The 18022-nt window shown below is 60.1% G+C and overlaps 2 protein-coding genes and 1 non-coding gene across 5 annotated transcripts in view; 2 read left to right on the forward strand and 1 right to left on the reverse strand.

Moving 5' to 3' along the window:
- Positions 1-259: 259 nt before the first annotated feature.
- POLG (DNA polymerase gamma, catalytic subunit) lies at positions 260-10804 on the reverse strand. Its single transcript, XM_086756964.1, has 23 exons — positions 10762-10804; positions 9728-10384; positions 9234-9429; positions 8627-8794; positions 8252-8398; positions 7949-8028; positions 7290-7472; positions 6995-7158; positions 6659-6782; positions 6364-6588; positions 6103-6223; positions 5841-5912; positions 5606-5728; positions 5189-5349; positions 5013-5066; positions 4798-4915; positions 4190-4325; positions 3841-4087; positions 3626-3748; positions 3164-3335; positions 2683-2891; positions 1515-1675; positions 260-400 (listed from the first exon to the last, which is right to left on the reverse strand). Exons 2-23 carry the CDS (start codon positions 10318-10320, stop codon positions 339-341), a joined length of 3639 nt encoding a protein of 1212 aa, XP_086613090.1. The 5' UTR covers positions 10321-10384; positions 10762-10804; the 3' UTR covers positions 260-338.
- Positions 10805-10945: 141 nt separating this feature from the next.
- On the forward strand, positions 10946-11018 carry TRNAR-UCG (transfer RNA arginine (anticodon UCG)). The gene has a single exon. It is a non-coding gene; the product is annotated as a tRNA-Arg (tRNA).
- Positions 11019-13640: 2622 nt separating this feature from the next.
- LOC147599228 (uncharacterized) overlaps positions 13641-18022 on the forward strand; it is a 41539-nt gene continuing 37157 nt past the window's right edge. Inside the window, exon 1 of one of the 3 annotated variants that reach the window (XM_086757296.1) lies at positions 13641-14065. In XM_086757296.1, coding sequence (XP_086613422.1) covers positions 13930-14065 — 136 coding nt within the window. In that variant the 5' untranslated portion in view covers positions 13641-13929. Of the gene's footprint in view, positions 14066-15143; positions 15196-18022 lie in introns of those variants that run through there. The other 2 variants (XR_015259891.1, XR_015259892.1) reach the window with 2 other exon arrangements.

The following is an 18022-nucleotide window of genomic DNA, read 5'->3' on the forward strand; positions in this document are numbered from 1 at the left end:
TGTGGCAGATTCGCCTTGGCCTTGGAGAACTCCGTATATGAAGACGATGGTTTGTTGTTTCTCTTGCCAAATATTTAGGACTTCTTCCTTTGTGCCCATGGGTGTACAAGCAGCGACTTGAGCCACTGTCTCAGGTTTTACAGCTGGCTGCTGCCCTTGGAAGCACCTCTGCTATTCGAATGTGCTGCTATCAAAATCTTCTTCCCCAGGAACATCCCTTCTTACAGCAAAAAGGGAATGGAGTGACCAGGATCGGTCCCTGCCAAAAGATCTCTTGAAAGGACAGCCAGGCGCTGGCACGCTCTCTGGACAACTGTCATTCTGGCACTCTAGCGTCATCATTTCTTCTGCAGTGAACCTTTGGTTATTTCAATTAGCTGATATATATCCAGTGCTTCTCCTGGAAGACAATGGGACAATCAGTTCCCTTCATTCTGCAGTACACTCAGAGACTGTAGCGTAAGAGACTGACGGTCATGATTTGCTTTAGTTCTGTGCATGTTATCACAAAAAAAAACCCTAAGTTTATTTTAACGTCTGTTTTGTGTGGTGGTGGGAACGCAGGAGCCAGGACCAGCAGGAAGCTGGGAACACGAGCTGTTCCACCTCGAAGTTGAAACTTGCTGCTGCGTGCAGCTCAGAAAAGCAGAGAGGTGACAGCTTCCTCTGCCAGGGCTGGTTTTGCCATTAATGTTTTTGCTGACCCTGACGCAGTGCACTTGTTTAATTTGCCCTGCTCTTGGTGAGAACAGAAGTGCTCTTTTTTGCCCACAGAACACAAATCCTGTTTCTAAAAGCACCTTGTGCCTGTAAGACTCTTAATAAAGGTCACCTAACAGTGGAGCATCTGCTGTGCCCAATGACTGAGGGAACAAAGCTGAGAGCAGGTGGTTCTTATCTGGGAGAACGCTGCTGCACACCAAGGAGGAGCTGTTTAAGGCAGCTCCCAGCCAAGAGTTAAATGTTTGCAGCAGTTAGAGGGTTACACCAAGTGCAGACTGGGACGACTGTAGGCCTTGGGATTGATGGAGGAGAACGCAGCAATGCCCAGGTAATTCTCTGAACAGCGATGTGCTGGGCTAAGGGGGAGTGGGGAAGGAGAGAAAGCACCAAAGACTGGAAAAGTTTGAGTCTGGAGGGCAAACTATACAAGGGTGTTCCTTCTCGTTTCAGAGAAGGAACAGTTCAATCCTGGGCTGTGTTAAAAGTGCACAGGAGACCTCCTCTCTCCTTGAGGGGCACAAAGCAAACATGCATAGATAACAGAACCAGGCCCAGCTCATTGCCATCAGAAATATTGGGAAACAGCAGCACAAACTACTCAAGGACTGAGAAAGGAAACAGGGACACCAGGGTGACAGTTGCCCTGCAGGGCGTGAAGCAAGGGGCTCATAAGGTGCCTCTAAACGGAGGAGCCCTTGGGGAACGGCTTAGGCCAAGTGCTCTGCCTAAGCAGGGGAAGCTTCTGCAGAAGGGATTGCAGGGCAGGGTTAGCTTGCACGGACACCACTCACCTCGAGGGATGCCGTACTTCTTCTCCATCCCAGTGGGATTTGATGGCGTCGCGCAGTTCATGGTCACCTCTTTCCTTAAACACTGGTCAACATCCACTGCGCTGAAGAAAGCCACTGACTGTGGCAGATCCTGGAGGCCGAGTTTGTAGGCAAACATGCACCTGAAAGAACAAGAGACCAGGTGGGCTGGTGCTACACATTGCCCTTAGCGGGGTCACACCTGGCTCTGATCAGCCACAGCTTCACAAAATAGGAACAGGTTGCTCAGCACCCATGTCACTCAGCCGCTGGAAGAAAAGGTGCTTTTTAAGTCCCAGGTAGCAGGAGGGTCAAGTATTGCTGAAGTGGATGTGGGAGGAACGGTAACAGTACGCTGAGCCTCCTTGGAGGAAAGGAAGGACCCGGCCCTTCGCTGCTGGCTAATCCTCCCAGGCTGAGCCGGTGCTGGATTTTCCCAGCAGGAAGCCCTGTGCTTGCAGGAGCGAGCTCAAAGGCACAAACGTCAGGGCGTCTGCCCCCGCTGTGCCTGCCGCACCGGCACAGACAGGCTGTTTGCTGTACCTGAGAAAACAGCTCGGCTTTGGCCAGCTCCCGTACAACCTAACACCCCGCAGCGCCGGGAAGGGGATGTGGCAAAGCCGGCTGTGCCGGAGCTGGATCGAAAGGAGGCCTTTGAGGTCAGGAGCTTTCCAGGCTGCACTGGTGCTTGCAGCACAGTGTCCCTGTGCTGTCCCCTGAAGGCAGAGGGGAGATGAGGGATGGGGACAGTTTCAGGCTCCTGGCTGCTCAATCAAGCCCAGGGGCTGCTGCCATGTGACAGCCACAGACTTGAAGGGAGCAGGAGGCGATGTGCTCGCATCCCAACAGGGCGGACCAATTGGCCCTGTCTCTGCAGGAGCCAAAAGCTGACGCTATCTCCCCCTCTTGCCAGCAGATTATCCCTGGAAACCAAAGCTGAGCTCCATTTATAGCCACCCGAGTCACACGTGAAGGAACTGCAACCTCCAGCGCTGCCAGCTTCCTTTGAGCAGAAGAGAACTGCTCCACACCAGCTTGCTGCGGGCAAAGCTAACGCCTTTACTGTCACCTCAGTCCCTTGGGCTCGCCCTGTCCCACCCCGAGGCACTGCTGCCCGTCCCCAGGAGATGCCACAGCCGTCACATCTCACCTTGTGAGGAGATTGGTGATCTGCAGGGCCAGGGCTGCCCGGTAGCGATCTTGCTGCTGGACCAGGTAGCGCACCTCATCGTGGATGCTGATGCAGAAGCGCCCGTTGATGTCGAACTCCTCAAAGAGCCACTTCATGGCAACCAGCATGAGGTGCAGGTAGTCAACGGCCGAGCTCTGCACCACCCAGTTCACTCTGCTGGTCAGAAACTGGAAAAGAAAGAAACACAGATGGATGCTAGAGGAGCATCGCGGTCCAGAGCCGGGTACCAATACAGGAGAGCTCCTGCAAGAAGCCTGTTAAATTCGGGGTTGTTGGGTTTTCTTGATGGCATGCAGATAAAGAATAGGGGCAATGGGTTTCTCCACGGCTCCAAGAGCCTACTGCATCTCCACCATCTAAGAAAGGCTGAATTTGGGGTTGCCATTTTGGGCAAGACAAGCAAAGTCGAGAGCTCAGCAGCACAGAGCCCTGTCCTTACCTCCCCCTTGGCCACAGCGGGCTCCAGGGCCCTGCTGATGTGACAGCCCAGCACCGGGGTCTGCGGGGACGGGGATAAGGCGATGCTCTCCAGCTTGTTGAACATTTCGGACTCAGTGCCTCCAGCCCACACTCGGTGCTCCACCACGTCCCACTTCTTCTTCCTCCGGGATCTGGTGGGGCAGAGGGGAGGTTTGCTGGAAGGATGACACGTGCCTGCGAGTCCTGTTTGAGAGCCTCAAATGCTTTCAGGCACCCAGATGAGCCCCTGGAACTTCCTGCTGCCAACTGCTCACTGGGAGAGACTGGGAGCCCCCAGATCAAACAGATTCAGCCCTGGAAGACCAGGGAGGGAGGATCAGGACCATCCAACCCCATTCTCCCTTTTCTACCCGCGAGGCTGCAGCTGCCTCCGCCTCACACCCCAGTGCCACCAGAGCCACGTGAGGTCGGAGCGTCTCACCTTTTCATGGCTTCTCTGTAGAGCCGCTGGACATCCTGGGCTGACACTGATCCATCCTCTGCCCGGTCCACAGCCAGGTCCAGCTCCTTCACCAGCCACTCTCCCTCCTCAGAGAGATGAAACCTGGAGGGGAGAGTGACCCACACCCAGGTCCCGTGGGACACCGCCACCATCCTCATCTCCGCTCACCCTCTGCCTCTCCCAGCAGCACCCACCTCCGGATGCCCTTGGTGACTGCGTACATCTGCTGAGCCTTCTCCCGCGCCTGCTGCTGCGTCAGCCGATGGTTGAACTGCATCAGCAGCCGCTCGGCAAAGGGCTGCCCGGCCCCGTAGATGCGCCCATAGTTGAAGACTTTGGCGTGCTCCCGGCTGATGCCCACCGTGGCGGCCGTCTTGCTGTGCAGGTCTGTGGCGTTGCTCTTCTTCCCCTGCAGAGTCATCCAGCCAAACGCTGTGCAGCCTGCCGGGAGGGAAGCAGGGGTTGGACACCAAATGGGATTGGCCTTGGGGGTCACCCCACTACCCAGTGAACCCATTCCCCTGCGGCACAGCCCTGGCTCACCGTGCATGCCAGCGAAGTGCGCCTCGCCGAGGACAGCGGCTATCCAGAGCTCCTGGGAATCCACATCCGCGCCCACCAGGGAGTAGCCAGGCGGCACCTGGACCATGGCTTTCAGCTCGCTGCCCACCCGGTCGGCCTGCAGGACACAACAGCCAGCTCAGCGCAAGCCCTGCACCTCCCTCTCTTCCTCAGTAGCACGGGAGCAGCCTTCCTCCTGTGTGCCAGCGTGGCACTCCCCATGCCCTAAGCTCTGCTCTGAAAATCAAAAATCAAAACCAAGTTTAACACACATGTGCGGCATCGCACTTGGTTACTCCCCCCAGGCTCTTCCAGCACAGAAGGGGAGCCTGGGGAAGGAAAGAAACAAGTGCTTCAGGCTTTCCTTCTCCTTTCACCAAATTTTGAAGGCTCAGAAGCCTCTGCTGACTCCCTCCCCTCTCCCAAAGTCAGAGCACATCAGCAAGAGAAGGGCCTCAGCACCAGCCCTGCCACCTCAAACCCTACCATCCAGCCCCAACTCCTATTTCCAAGCCAGGCTGCTCCAACCAGTCTAAAATACACAGAGGGTGCCCAAAAACACCCCTGCAAGGACCCGAGCGCAGCTGTACCCGGGCGTTGCTGGCTGTCAGCCACGTGGGCTCCACTGCCCGGCGGGTGATGGTGCCCGCGGTCACCACCTGCGGCAGGATGGCTCCGTAATCATCCTCCTCGTTATAGTCGGGGTGCCTGGGACAGAGGCGAGGGTGAGCATCATCCCACGAGAGCCCTCCCGGAGCAGCATATAAGGGCTCGTGGTCCCAGCTGGGGCCCTTGCTCCCTGTACCTGGTCACCACACGAGGCAGCTCCCCTTTCTTCAGCCACACCACCATCTGGGAACTGGGGGGACACACAACAGGTGAGATGCTGAGCCCCTCGCATTTGCACAACCTCCCCTGGCTGCAACACAGCCTCTGCCCGTCCGCAGGGATATCATGATTCCGCTGAATGTGGCCGCTCACCTGATTCGCTTGTGAGCGTTCCTCCAAAATGAGATCATTTTGTTGATCTCAAGGGCTCTGGTCCCATGCGTGCGGCCCACGGCAGCCCGCAGGGTGCCATCCTCCATCTGGGGCAGGAAATCCTTGGCAAATGGGCTTCCCACGTTGTTAGCATTGCCGTCCTTTAGCAGCAAAAGAGGTGCCAGGGCTCAGCATGCCACCGCTCGACAAGAATAAAGCTCTGTGCATCCTCCTGCCCCAGCTAGAAATGGGCCTTTCCACCACCCTATCCCATGGGACAAGATCACAGGGGTCCCAGGAGTGCTGCAGCACCGGGGTGACAGGCAAGGTGACACGGCTGTGCAGTAGAATCAGGGGAGCTGGGGCATGGGGTGGCCAGGAAGCCCCAGGGAAGACTCCCAGGGGCACCCAACTTGCCTTGTGAGGCAGCTTGAAGAACCAGCACCCGGGAATGTTGACATCGTTGTAGGGACCATTGCCGTGGTGGTAGGAGGGCTGGCTCCTCGCCGTCGCCGGCTTGTACAGTTCATCCATCTCCTCCTGTGACCAGTGACGCGAGGAGATGCTGGGAATGCCCCCAGCACGGCGGGAGGGGGAAATTGAGGACAGAGGGACCAATTCGCCACCCCATCCCCCAGGAAATCCCCTTTACCAGCGCCAGGCTCTGGTCTGCTCTGCTCATTTTCTCCTCTATGTCCACCTCCAGCTGGCCCAGCTCCTCCACCTGCAGCACAGAGGGATCACGGGGGAAGCGAGATCCGAAACTACTTCTCCAGTGATTTAACACTTACTAAAAAAAACTTCTTACTTCCAGTCGCAAGAGCCGTGCACGGGGCTGGTTTTTGCACGCACATGGGAATAAGCCCAGCTGTGCATTTCCCTCCCACCAAGTGACCCTCCATCCCTTCCCTCACCTTCTGCCATATCGTGCTGCCGTCCATGACCAGCATCTCATCCTCCATGGCGGCCTCCAGCCCTGGGGGCTGCTCCTTGCCCTTCTCCAGGCAGTGCTGCCTGTACAGGTACTCGATCACCCTGGCAGGGCAGAGAGCAGGGCTCACACAGCCACGACAGGGACCGAGGCTCTGGGGCAGCACCTGGGCAGGATCTCAGGGAGCTCCCAAACTCCTCCACAGGGCAGCCCCCAGCTCGACACCCCGCTACGTCCCCCTCACCTGTGTGGGCAGGGAGGGCCTTCCTCCTCCAAGGGGGCTGCCGGCAAATTGTCCTGTCGCCCCGGCACCAGGTAGCCCCAGCCATGCTTCTCTGAGTAATGGAGGGGGAAGCCGTCCCAGACCAGGCGCATCAGCTTCGGGGTCACCCTCATCTGCAGGCTGATGAGGCTGGGTCCCGGCACCCACCCTACCTCCTCCAGGCGCGGGCACAGCTTGCGGTACCAGCTGGGCAGCAGCAGAGACAAGTCAGAGAGCACAGGGCAACCGGCGGGGACACTCAGGGTCCCCAACTCACCCTGGGTGGCCTGGCAGGTGCTGGAGTCTCTTTGGTTGCAGTGCAACCGTCTCCTTCAGACGCTCCAGGCAGAGCTGGCTCGCAGAGGCTTTCAGCTCCTCGTCCTCACTGGGAGGGCCGGGGTCTGGTGGGACAAGGAAGACTGGCTGGCAAAGAGCCCTCTGTGCTGGGGACGGGGACCTCAAGTCTGACCCCCACTATGTGACCCAGCACGGGGACGTAGGCAAGCGATGCTTGACCCCGCGCCAGCAGCAAGAAACCACGTCCCTTTGTCTGGGCGCCCATGGGAAGGCGTCCCTTGAGCATCCCTCGTCCCCAGGGACCACCCACGCTCACCTTCCTGCCACTCCCGCGTGGAGCTGTCTGAGCCCATCGCCTTGGCAGGGGCTTTGCTGTTCCCGTCTTCATCCTTCTTCTTCTTCTTCTTCCCTGGATTCTTCTTCTGCTTAAACTCTTGCGTGTCCCACTCAAGATCCCAGAGCCAGGGGTCATCCTTGTACCTGCCAACAGACGATTGTCACACTGCAGCTTTGCTCCCCTCCCCAGCACCCACCCGCAGCCCCCCGTGGCCCACCCAGTGCCTGGTTTCTGACCCACATGCAGCAGGACCTGCACCCCAGCCCACAGGTACCTGTCCTCGTGCAGCAGCTGGCAGGCATCGTTGGCCAGGTTCATCAGAGACTTCTTCATCTCCTTCTGCAGCTCCTCGTAAATGCCCTGAGCATCATCCAGGTACCTCTTCCAGTTCCCGTTGACTGGCAGGTAGGACACCCCCATCTCCAGCATCCCTGCAAACGTCACGGGGTGGGGGCACCTAGAGCCCGAAGCAGTGAGGAATTAGATGTCTGCCGGAGGGGATTTTTCCTGGAAGGACCAGACTATGCCAGACACAAGTGTGCTTTGCAGTATCATGTCTTCACCTGGAATTTCCCAGCCCTACTCAGCCCTCAACACTCTTTTCCTCAGCCCATAAGAACTCCTCTATTTTCTGTCTGCTCTCACCTAAATCAGAGAATCAAATCACTGCTCTAAAAGCAGCCCTGCACACTAACCCCAAAGCTGTATCACTCCAGTCTGCCTCAGTAAATCTGCTTGCCTCCACCAGCCACGCTGCGCTGCCATTTATTCTTTCTCGTGTGCAGACGGGCAGTCTGAGGTCCTTTCTGAAATGGGGTTCAGGGACCCCAACCTCCTGCCACCACCCCAAGGACAAGAGGAGTTGTATCTTGTCCCCAGAGGGACTGCAACCCTCCCACAGCCCCTTGGCCAACACAGCTCAGCAGTTCTCACCTCTCCATGAAGAGCGGCAGCTGCTGCTGAAAGACCTCATGGGTGGCCTGGACATCGCGGGCGCAGTACGACATCAGGTCCTGGGGGCACAGGCAGATGAGAGCAGGCAAAGCAGCAGCCCCTTTGCCAGCACGGGGCAAGGCACCAGGGCTGTGTCAGGATGAGGGATGTCACAGCCCCACGCACACCCAAAGCCCTCAGAAGAAAGGGCAGCAGAATGGAAATGACCCCAGCAGCTGCTCCCACCCAGCTGCCATCTCCAGCTCCTGCTGCCCATAGGGACATTGGGATTGGTGCCCACACCTGGAAGTTATTCCTGATGTCAGCCATGGTCCCCTTCACAAAGAGCTCCCGTGCCTCCTTCTCCAGCGGCTCCCCCCCGACATACAGCGCGTGCACATCTGCCAGGTTGTTGATGCTGCTGACATGCACCCAGTCCCACGAGGTGACCTGCGAATGAGATGCGGGTTAAATGTTGCTGGATGAGGACTGGCCACAGCCGAGATCAGGAGTAAAGGATGCTGCTGCTCCATTTTAAACCAAAGAAGGCTCTGCGAGAGCTTCACCCAGCAGAGCTGCTCTAGGACTCTGCCAGGACAGGAGCAGACAGTCCCAGTATGGGAGCAAACGGTCCCCTGCCTCCCACGCCACTGCCAGCAGCTCAGCTCCCCTACTCACAGCTGGCCCCTCAGTTTTGGTGCGCGTTTTCTTCATGTGCTCCTTGACCTGCTGCAGTCCCTTCCTCTTGCCGTGCCTGGCAGCCATCCAGAGGCTGCGCTGGAAGCCCGTCAGCCCCGAGATGGCCATGTGCATGCTCATGGTGTCCAGGAAACGCACCCGGGAGCCCTGGGACGCATCGGGGGAGAGAGGAGAGGTGGCTTGGGACGTGCCAGAGGAAAAACGTGCTGCCAAATGTCCTGCAGCTGCCAGCAAGCACCGCCCTGCGTTAAAGAGCTGCAAGTCCTCTGCTTGGGCTGTTTTTGCCAAAGCAAAGCTTTGCCTCCCGGCACCTCTCCCCTCTGAGAACTGAGAGCATCCCCAGCGCAGGGGGAACCTGCCGTGTTCCCAGCTGCAACCCTGCAGCCTCCAGTAACCTTATGGGATGCAAGAATATCTCCCTCTAAAGGGATCAAATCTCAACCCGTTCTGCAGGACAAGGAGAGCACAACCCTGGGCTATCTGTGCAGAACAGCCTCTGCCAAAACAACCCGGAAAAGCCAGCACAAACAACTGTTCAGGTAACAAACTGCAGCTGCTGGCACGAAGCAACGGTACTGTGGGTTACCTGGATGAGGTACTGCTCCTTAATGAACGCCCGGTCAAAGGCCACGTTGTGCCCCACCACCACTCTCTCCGGCCAGTCCTGCTTGCCGGCACAGCTGGCGCCCGCCAGGCTCTCCAAGGGAATGAGGTCGGCCAGGGTGAGGTGGCTGGACCAGGCGTACCGCTCCTCCAGCAGCCGCTTGCTGCACCACGAGTACCTGCGGAGGACAAGCAGCACCCACACAGCTGTAAAAAATAAAAGTATGGGCTCCTGGGACCAAAAGTGAGGCGCGGAGTAGGATCTGACCCACGGGAGACAGGTGACCAACCCTGGGGAGTGCTGCACTCACTGACCAGGACGCACAGAGTCACGCTTCAAGGCTTTGCTGCATTTTCTCTGCAAGCTGGCAGTGGTTTGCAAGAATAGGCTCCGCTCAGGAGCATCCCCCCCCTTCCCAAAGCTGCATCCCCTCCACCACCGGGACCCCAAGCATCACCACCAGCGCCGTATCTCACCAGGCGTGCGGCGAGACCGCCACGGCCAGCGTCGGGCAGTGGCCGTCAGCCACGCACACCTCCACGTCCAACACCACCGCCCGCTCTTCGGGGAAGTCAATGGCTTCTGCTCTCCCGTCGGGGCCGTAGCGGGTCCAGCCGAGCTGCCAGGCCCACTGCGCTGGCATGGGGGGCAGCTCGCACCGCAGCAGCTCGTGGGCCGCCTCCAGGTAGGGCAAGCTCTGCTTCTGGGCCAGGAGGCGAAAATGTTCGTCGATGTTTTTCCCGTACATGCGGGGCAGCTGCAGGTCCACATCGGGGAGCGTGGAGGTCTCCTTGCCCCACAGGCCGTGGCGTTGCAGGTGCTCCACGCTCCTCCGGATCTCCGCTTCCGAGTAGCGCACCCGGGCCCCCCGGAAGATCTGCTCGTGGAGGGTCCTGGACAGCATCTGGATGTTGAGGGGGTTGAAGCGCCGCTGGTCTGTGGCCGGTTCCCGGCTCGGGTTCTCCGGCAGCGGGTGGCTGGCGGAGGAGCTGGAGGTGCATCGCCGGGGCCTGGGGCGGGGGGCTGCAGCGCGGCCCCGCACCGAGCTCCTCCAGAGCAAGGGTCTCATCTTCCCCCACTTTGCTCTGGGGACGGACCCCCAAGCACGGGCTGCTCCCCCCGGGCGGCCGGACCTGCGGGGAGAGAGCAACGGAGGTGGCGGGGGTGAGCTGCGGCCACGCACAGCCCGGGCTGCCCGGCTGCGCTGCCACCCCCCCGCAGCCGTGTAATCCCTCCCGCAGGTGTGCACACGCACTTCCCCGCAGGAATGCAACCATCCCACGGAACGCAATCCCCCCCCCCCGCCCCCCGCAGCCGTGCACACTCCCCCCCCCCCCCCGCATCCATGCAACCCCTGCAACCGTGCACACACACCCCCCCGCCCCGCAGCCCTGCACAGCCCCCATAAGTACGCACACCCCCCTCCTCCGCAGCCGGGTACCCCCCTGCGCAGCCGTGTACACCCCCCCGCAGGCGTGCACCCCCCCCGCACCGCCGCTCTTGCAGCTACCCGCTCCCGGCGCGCGCCTCCCGCGCCTGGGCCGGAGGGCGGCTCCAACCCGCGGCGCCCGAGGGAGCTTCCGGCCGTGCTGACGTCCCGTCCCGTTTCCCCCCGCCCCTCGCCTCCCCCGCGCCCCGTGGTACGGTCCGTCAGCGTGAGCTCAGTAGGGCGTGCGGAAGCAGCGTTTAGCGGCGGCCGCGTGGCCTAATGGATAAGGCGTCTGACTTCGGATCAGAAGATTGCAGGTTCGAGTCCTGCCGCGGTCGACAGACAGTGTGTTTTAAGAAACTGTCAGTTTTCCTTTACCCGCGTCAGACTTCACGCGTGGGTCACGTTTTCTTCTCGTTTTTAACCAGAGAGACAGGGAGGAAAAAGGCAGGGGGCGGCTGCGAGGCCACGCAGCCACTCCTGCGTTCACGTCCCGCGGCTCCGGGGCTCCTTGCAGCCCATCAGCAGCGCGCACCAGGAGCCGGGTCACCCACCCGCGCCCCGAAAACTCGCCGTTTAAAAACTCCGGGGTCGCTTTGGCCTTGAACGTCCAGAGGCTCCGTCCCGAGCCGCCAGGTGGCGCTGCGGCCCCGCCTCTACCGGTCGCGTCGGGCCGGTTCCCACGGGGGCCGGGGCCGTCGGGGCTCCGGTACTGGTCACCTCGCTTTTTTGTGGCACAGAGCAGTGTGACCCCCCCCTCCTCCTTCGCCCCTCTTGACTCCAGGGTGCCCCCTTTCGCAATTCTGCACCCCCGGGGGGAGGGAGCTGTGCGGCCGGAGGCCGCACAGCTCCCTCCCCCCGGAGGTGCAGAACTGGGGAGGGGGGGTAGTTATTGAGCCCTCCTCTCCAAAAAGGCTACACCAGCATGGGGACGGTGAGACGCTCTGGGGAAGGCTTTGGGGACCCCTTGCTCTGGAGAAGGACTCCCCTTGAGGGTCTTTAATCTATTTATTTTTAAATCGCTAAAAAATAAATTAAAAAAAAAAATTAAAACTGCCCCCACCAAAAAAAAAAAAATAATCCATCCACCTGCAAGGGGTAAAAAAAAAAAAATTCTCTTTTAAATTATTCACACCGCTTTATTTCTGAAGGGGACAGCGATGATAATGGGCCCCGCTGCTTTGCTCGGTGTGGCTGCACCTCACCTGGGTGAGAGCAGGGAAGGTTCGACAACTAAAAAAATAAAATCATCACTATAAAAAAATTAAAAAAGAAAGAAATAAACCCCCCAAATCTGCCATTTCAGCAGGGCCGGTTGCAGTGCATAAGCCGGGATGGGGTGTGTAGAGTCTTTATTATGTTTGCTTTTTTTTTTCTCTAGCCTCTTTGTTTATGTGTTGGGGAAGCATCTCCTGTACGCCCCGTCGATGCGACCCCCCGAGATGCGATTTTCCACACCACCCACCACCCCCCCTTGGAAACCCCGCTCCCCGCCCTGGGCGGAGGGGCTCGATGCTGTCGGTCGGGTAATGGGGCGGGGGGACTTTGTTTAACCCTGCTGCCCCCGGGGCCAGGGGTCAAGGGTTTCCTCTTCCCCTGGGGCGCGGCGGAGAGGCCGCCGAAGCCACCCCAGCCCACAGCCAAGAAACGGGAGAAACGGGCAAATTTTATAGGTGACGTACGGGCTTACGTGGGAATCTGTGCCCAGCACCGCTCTTTCTTTTTTTTTTTTTTTTTTTTTCTGAAATAATACTTCCCCGCAGCTCGTATCCCCCTTTTCTCCAGCTCACATCCCTTTTTCCAAGCTGGAAAGGGGGAAGGAAAAGGGAAAAGGAACGCCACCCCCCCCCCCCCCCAGCACATCCCGCCGTTTTCCCGCTCGGGAGACGATCCCCGCACCTCCGAAAGTGAGGGATGGAGGGGGCGAGGGGAAGCGGCAGGGAGGGGGCTCCGAGGTGAAGTGGTCGGGGGGGGGTTGGGGGAGTTGGGAGGGGGGAGGACCCTTCGTTTCGGGATGAAGGCGAGGGCGGGAGGCTGGCGGCACGGCGGGCACCCCGGGTAAGTCCCGCTCCTGCCCGCAGCGCTGGCAACGGAGCCCGGGAGCTGCTGGCACGGCTGAGGGGGAGGAGGGGATGCTTTGGGGGTGCAAAGGAGCCCGATCGTGATGGGTACACAGGCCCGGGGCTGCCCCATGCCCACCTTCGAGCCAGACTCCTGCGGGCGCTGCGGGGCCGGGGCCGCTTTGGCGGCTGGGGAAATCGGTACCGGTTACCCCGGCCCCGGCGACTGCAGGCAGCCCCTGCCCCGCGCCCTGCCCGCTCCCTCGGGGCCGGAGCGGAGTCCCCACGGGCGGAGTAGCCCACGGAACCCGCTCCCAGCTCCCGGGGCTCCTCCCGTGCGTGTCTCAATTCGCTCAGGCTTGACTTGGCAATAAGCTCTCTCAATAGGGTGACAATAGAGCCCCGGTGGGACCCGAACAAAGAATTTGAAAGTAGTTAAATTGCAGGACACGTCCATCGCCTGGGTGCTTGAATTAAAAAAAAAAAAAAGAAAAAAAAGAAAAAAAAAAGAAAAAAAAAAGAAAAAGAAAAAAAATCTGAGAAAAGAAAAAGGAGAGAGACTTTTCTTTGGGTTGGTGAGAAAATGCTCAGGGTAAAAGTTGGTTTGGCGTCTTCATTTCAGCGACAATGGAGCAGATCTAATTCAATAGGAAACGCGGGGATTTTTTAATGAAAAGAGCGCCAGGGTTACACCGAAGTTAAGCTCTTGTGAATTAATTATTAGGGCAAATAAACTGGGGGGGGGGGGGGGGAGCGCTCGGGAGGGAGTGCTGCAATTTCTTAATATTCTCCTTTTCGTGTTTAACGACAATGCCATTAGGTTTTCGACTCTGGGTGAGCAAAAGGATTTCTTACACTCCCCGGGAAGAAGAGAAGACGCTTGCTTTTTTTTTTTTTTTTTGCCTTTTTTTTCTTTTTTTTTTTTTTTTTTTAACGTGGTGTTACTTAATTGCTTTTAAAATAAAATACTATGGAATTTGGCAACGAGCTCCGGTTTCTGCTGGCGGTGGCATTTGGGGTTATATTTCCTTTCGCGGCAACTCGCAGATGCAAAAAGGGAAATAACGGGGGAATTTAAAAACGCGAATGTAAAGGCGAGGCGGCGTGCTCGGCGGTTGCAGATCTCTCGGGCTCGATCGGTTGATTTTTTTTTTTTTCCTACACAGAAAACCTGCCCGGGGATCCCTGCATGCTCATCGGGGCGGCCAGAGGCTCCCCAGAGCCGCTCCAGGGCATCGCTGGAGAAAATCGGAGATTAAAAAAAAAAAATTTAGGAGCCGGGTTACACGCGGGAAAGAAGAGGAGAAGTCGGAAGCGGAGTCAAGGTGTGCCAGGAGGGATTTGGGGGGCTTGGGGGCTTTTTTTTTTTTTTTTTTTTTTTTTGCCTTACTGCAAAGGCTGCGGGGGAAGAAATGTCTGCGTGACCCTGTAAAGGAGATGGGGAGGGTGGAAACGAGGAGCGGAGGAGGAGGCGCAACCGGTACCCGCCGTGCCCGCACCCCGGCTCAGTCTCGGTCCCCGGGGCTCGGCCTGGCCGTCGGGGCGAGGATGGGGGAGTGTGTCCCCCCACATCCCCCTCCAGGACCGGGGTGGCAGCCCGGGGGCCCTGGGCTCTGCCCGACGGGTGCGGAGGCCGGGCCGGAGCCGCGGGGCCGTTCAGCATTTGGACAGCGGGGCCGGGGGGGCGGCGGCCCCTTCCCCGCTTTCCGCCGTGGCTTTGGGGCGGGGGTCCTGGAGGGAGCGGGGGGGCTGCCGACGGGGTTCCCGGGCTGCAGGGGGGGGCTGCCCGGCTCTCCCCCCCGGGGGAACGCTCCTTGGGGCGGGGGGCAGAGCGGGACCCCCAGGCGAGCGGCGACGGCCCCGTGGGAGCGGGCGACAGAGGGGGTCCCACGGCGGAGGGGGATGGGGAGGAGTGGGGGGGGGACACAGCCCCTCTTCCCCTCGCAGCTCTATCCGGGGGCGGGTAATGAAGGGGTGAGGCGGAGGGGCTGCGCTTTCTGCGCGGCGGAGCCTGCCAGCCACCAGCCCCCGCCGCCGCCTGCCTCCCGTCCTCCTCCTCTCCCCCCTCCCTCCCCCCGCCTCCTCCCCTCCCCCTCTCTCTCCTCCTCCTCCTCCTCTCCGCCATGGTTGGAGTGCATCGCAGGCTGCCGGGCTGACGTCAGTGCGGGCACAGCCCGCCGGCGGCCGCAGCTCCCGGCCAGCACCCAGAGCCGGTACCGGCAGCGGCCGGGAAGACGCGAGGAGCCCGGACAGAGCCGCCCCCCGCCGCCCCCCGCCGCTCCCGACACCAGGGCCGGGGGCCGATGCTGGGCCCTGCCCGCCCCCCTGCCCGCCCGAGGTGGGGGGGGGGGCGTGGAGGAGGGGTGGGGTGGAGGTGAGGGGGTGGGGGTGGCAGCCCCCGCCGCCCGCTTCGCCCCCCGGGAGTCGCCGTCCTGCCCTCGGCACGGCTGCGAGAGTGAGTGTCGCGGCCGGGCATCGCCGCCTCGGCGGGGCGGCCCCGGGGAGGCGGGAGGGCGCGGGGGGACTTTTCACCCGAGGAGGGGGGACACACACACACCGGCTGCCGGGGGGGAGGAAGGAGGGAGAGAGGTGGGAGGTGAAGTTGGGCCGGTCCCTACCGGGAAAGTTGGGAGCCTCCAGGTGCCGGCGCCACGCGGGACCGGGTCCGCGCCGCTCCCCTGCCCCTGGCCACCCATCGGGGACACGCGGGACCTTTTGCCGCCGGGGACGCGTCTGCTCCGGTAGCCTCTCCCCGGCTGCTCGGGACCCTGCGGCTCGGCAGCGGCACCTGGGGCGAGCTGAGCCCCACGGGGCGGCGGAGGAGTCGGGGCCAAGCGGGGCCGGGGGGCTGCCGAGCGGTCCCCAAACCGCACGGCTCACCGGCCGGAGAGGCGGCACCGGACAAAACGCCCGGACGAGGCTAAGCCTTCCCCGTCACCTCAGGCCGCGGGAGAAATCCCGGGCTCCCGGGGAAATTCTTCCTCCCGGTGCAGCGGGGGCTGCTGCGGGGCCTCATTTGGGGTGGGGGCACCGGGGCGTCCCGCTCCCCCGCTCGGGTTTAGCGCCGTGGAGGAGCGGCAGGGCCGTGCCCCGATCCGCCGCCACAAGCTTCTGGTGCTCGGAGGATTTATTTTATTTTCCATTTGCTGTATCTCTTCACTATGCTTTACAAAAATATATATATATTATTTTATATTATATTTTTTCTGCCTTTCTTTTTTCTTTTCTTTTGTTTTGTTTTCTTTTTTTTTTTTTTTTGCTTTTTCCATTTTTTTTCTCCTGTTCATTCTTCCCTTCTGCTCCTTCCTTTGCCGCGACTGCAAATGCTTATTTCCTTGGGGTTTGTTAGTGTGGGGTTTTAATTTTTTTTTTAATTTTGTTTTTGTTGTTATTGGCTTTTTTTTTTTCCCCCGTATCTCCCTGGAAGTGAAACGTATTTTAGGCCTCAGCCTTAAGAAAACCCGAATCATAGCAGTGCAGGTTGCCTGAGAGCCCACACCTGTCCAGATCCCCTCGACGTGCCTCCACCCCCGGCTTCGCCGAGCGAAGAGGGTCCGGGCTCGTCCCTGCCTGGGTCCCGGCCCCCGACGGCCGGAGAGAAAAAAAAAAAAAAAGAGCAGCCGGAGGCTGGGACATGGGACGCCGCTGTTTTGCCTTTTCAGCGCCGGGGCTTGCTCAGAGGCAGCTTTTAATTGCGAAACAAAGCAATGAGCTTCCCTCACGCTCGTCGGGAGCTGCCGCTTCTGTGCGAAGCCCCGATTTGGGGGGGGGGGGGAAAGAAAAAAAAAAAAACAAACAAACAAAAAATCCCCAAAACAACAAAAAACCCACCAAGCAAAATAAAATCCCTAAAACCAAACAATTAAGAGAAGATGCGGCTCGAGGAGGCGAGGCGCGGGGGGTTACTCCAGGTTGGCTAAAAATAACTTCTCCTAATTAAAGAAAAGTGACGTCAGACGCGCAGGACGTAGAAGAGGGAAGGCAGCGGACTCGTTACAGGGCCACCACGTTAAAGAAATTCCGGGCCAGCCCGGTGACCGGGCCGGCACACGGCAGCGGGGCTCTTCCCGGGGTCCCCCGGAGAGGGAGCGGGCGGCGGGGCTCCACGGCTGGTCCGCGGTCGCGCGGGGGCGGACGGTGCAGCACCATGGCCAGGGCCCCGCCGCCCCTCCCCGCCCCGTCGGGCCGCCCGCAGCCGCTGGCCATTCGCTCTCTTGGGTGAGTGAGGGAACGGGACGGTCCCACGGACCCCGCGGCCCGCGTGGGCTGCCGGAGTGAGGCAGGACGTGGGCTGCCTGCGGGGGCTGCCCACTGAGGCTGCCGGGGGTCCGGGACCCGCGCAGCTCCCACCGGTCGCTCCCAGGTTGCTGACTGGTGCTTTGCGCTGTGCCAAGGAGCCATCTTGTACGGATCCGCTTAAATTGAGGGGGGGGGGGGGAAATTTAAAAAACAACAATTCCAAACCTCCAAAATTCAAATTAACAGAAGAGAAAAAAAAAAAAGCAACGCCTAAAAAAAATATCCCGAAATACCCCAAGCGCAAGGCGCAATTTTCTCCCAGGTACCAGGGCTCTGCTGCACGGAGCGGATCAAGGCGAGGGCTCGGAGCAGAGCAAGGCTTTGCCGAAAAGCAGCGGGGGAAAAAATAATATTTTGTATTTTTCTGCCAAGAAAATCTCCTCCTTTGCCCGGCGGAGAGGGGAGGGAACCCCCTCTGCCGCCCCGAGCAGCCCGGGGCGAGGTGTGGTGCCTCCCCCGCAGCATCCTCGCTCTAGCCGAGGGCTCGGCGCGGCGGGCGGAGGGCATCGCACGGCGGCAACCGGTCGGAGCGGAGCCCCCGGCAGCGGGGGAGGCTGAGGGGGCTCCCCGCGCTGCTCGGGGGAGACCCGTCCCGTGGGGCGAAATTGAGGCCCCAGGCGAGCCCTCCGTGTGCGCTCGGCTCCGCACCTCCGGGCGGGGGTCGCACCGGCATCCATCGCTCTGACAGCAGGAGAAAATCTGGGCATGGAAAATTAAGGAGATCCGATTCGTGGCTTTTAAAAAATTTTGTCTCCCCCTCTTTCTCCAGGGCAGACTAAAATAAAGCCCGGCCGAGCCCACGGGCCGCGAGGAAGGCACCGAGGGGCTGGGGACGGATCAAAGACTTCTCCCCACCCTCCGTGGCCCCGTCGGGGCGGCCGGGGCTCCCCCGGGCCGGTTTCTCGTTGGCCGGGAGGCGGCAGGGACCCGGCGGGTACCGGGGGCCGGGCTCGGCCGGGCACCGGGGCTGGCAGCGCCCGTGC

Source organism: Chlamydotis macqueenii, chromosome 12 (assembly GCF_036417535.1).
Source record: "Chlamydotis macqueenii isolate bChlMac1 chromosome 12, bChlMac1.mat, whole genome shotgun sequence".
Lineage (NCBI taxonomy): Eukaryota > Metazoa > Chordata > Aves > Otidiformes > Otididae > Chlamydotis > Chlamydotis macqueenii.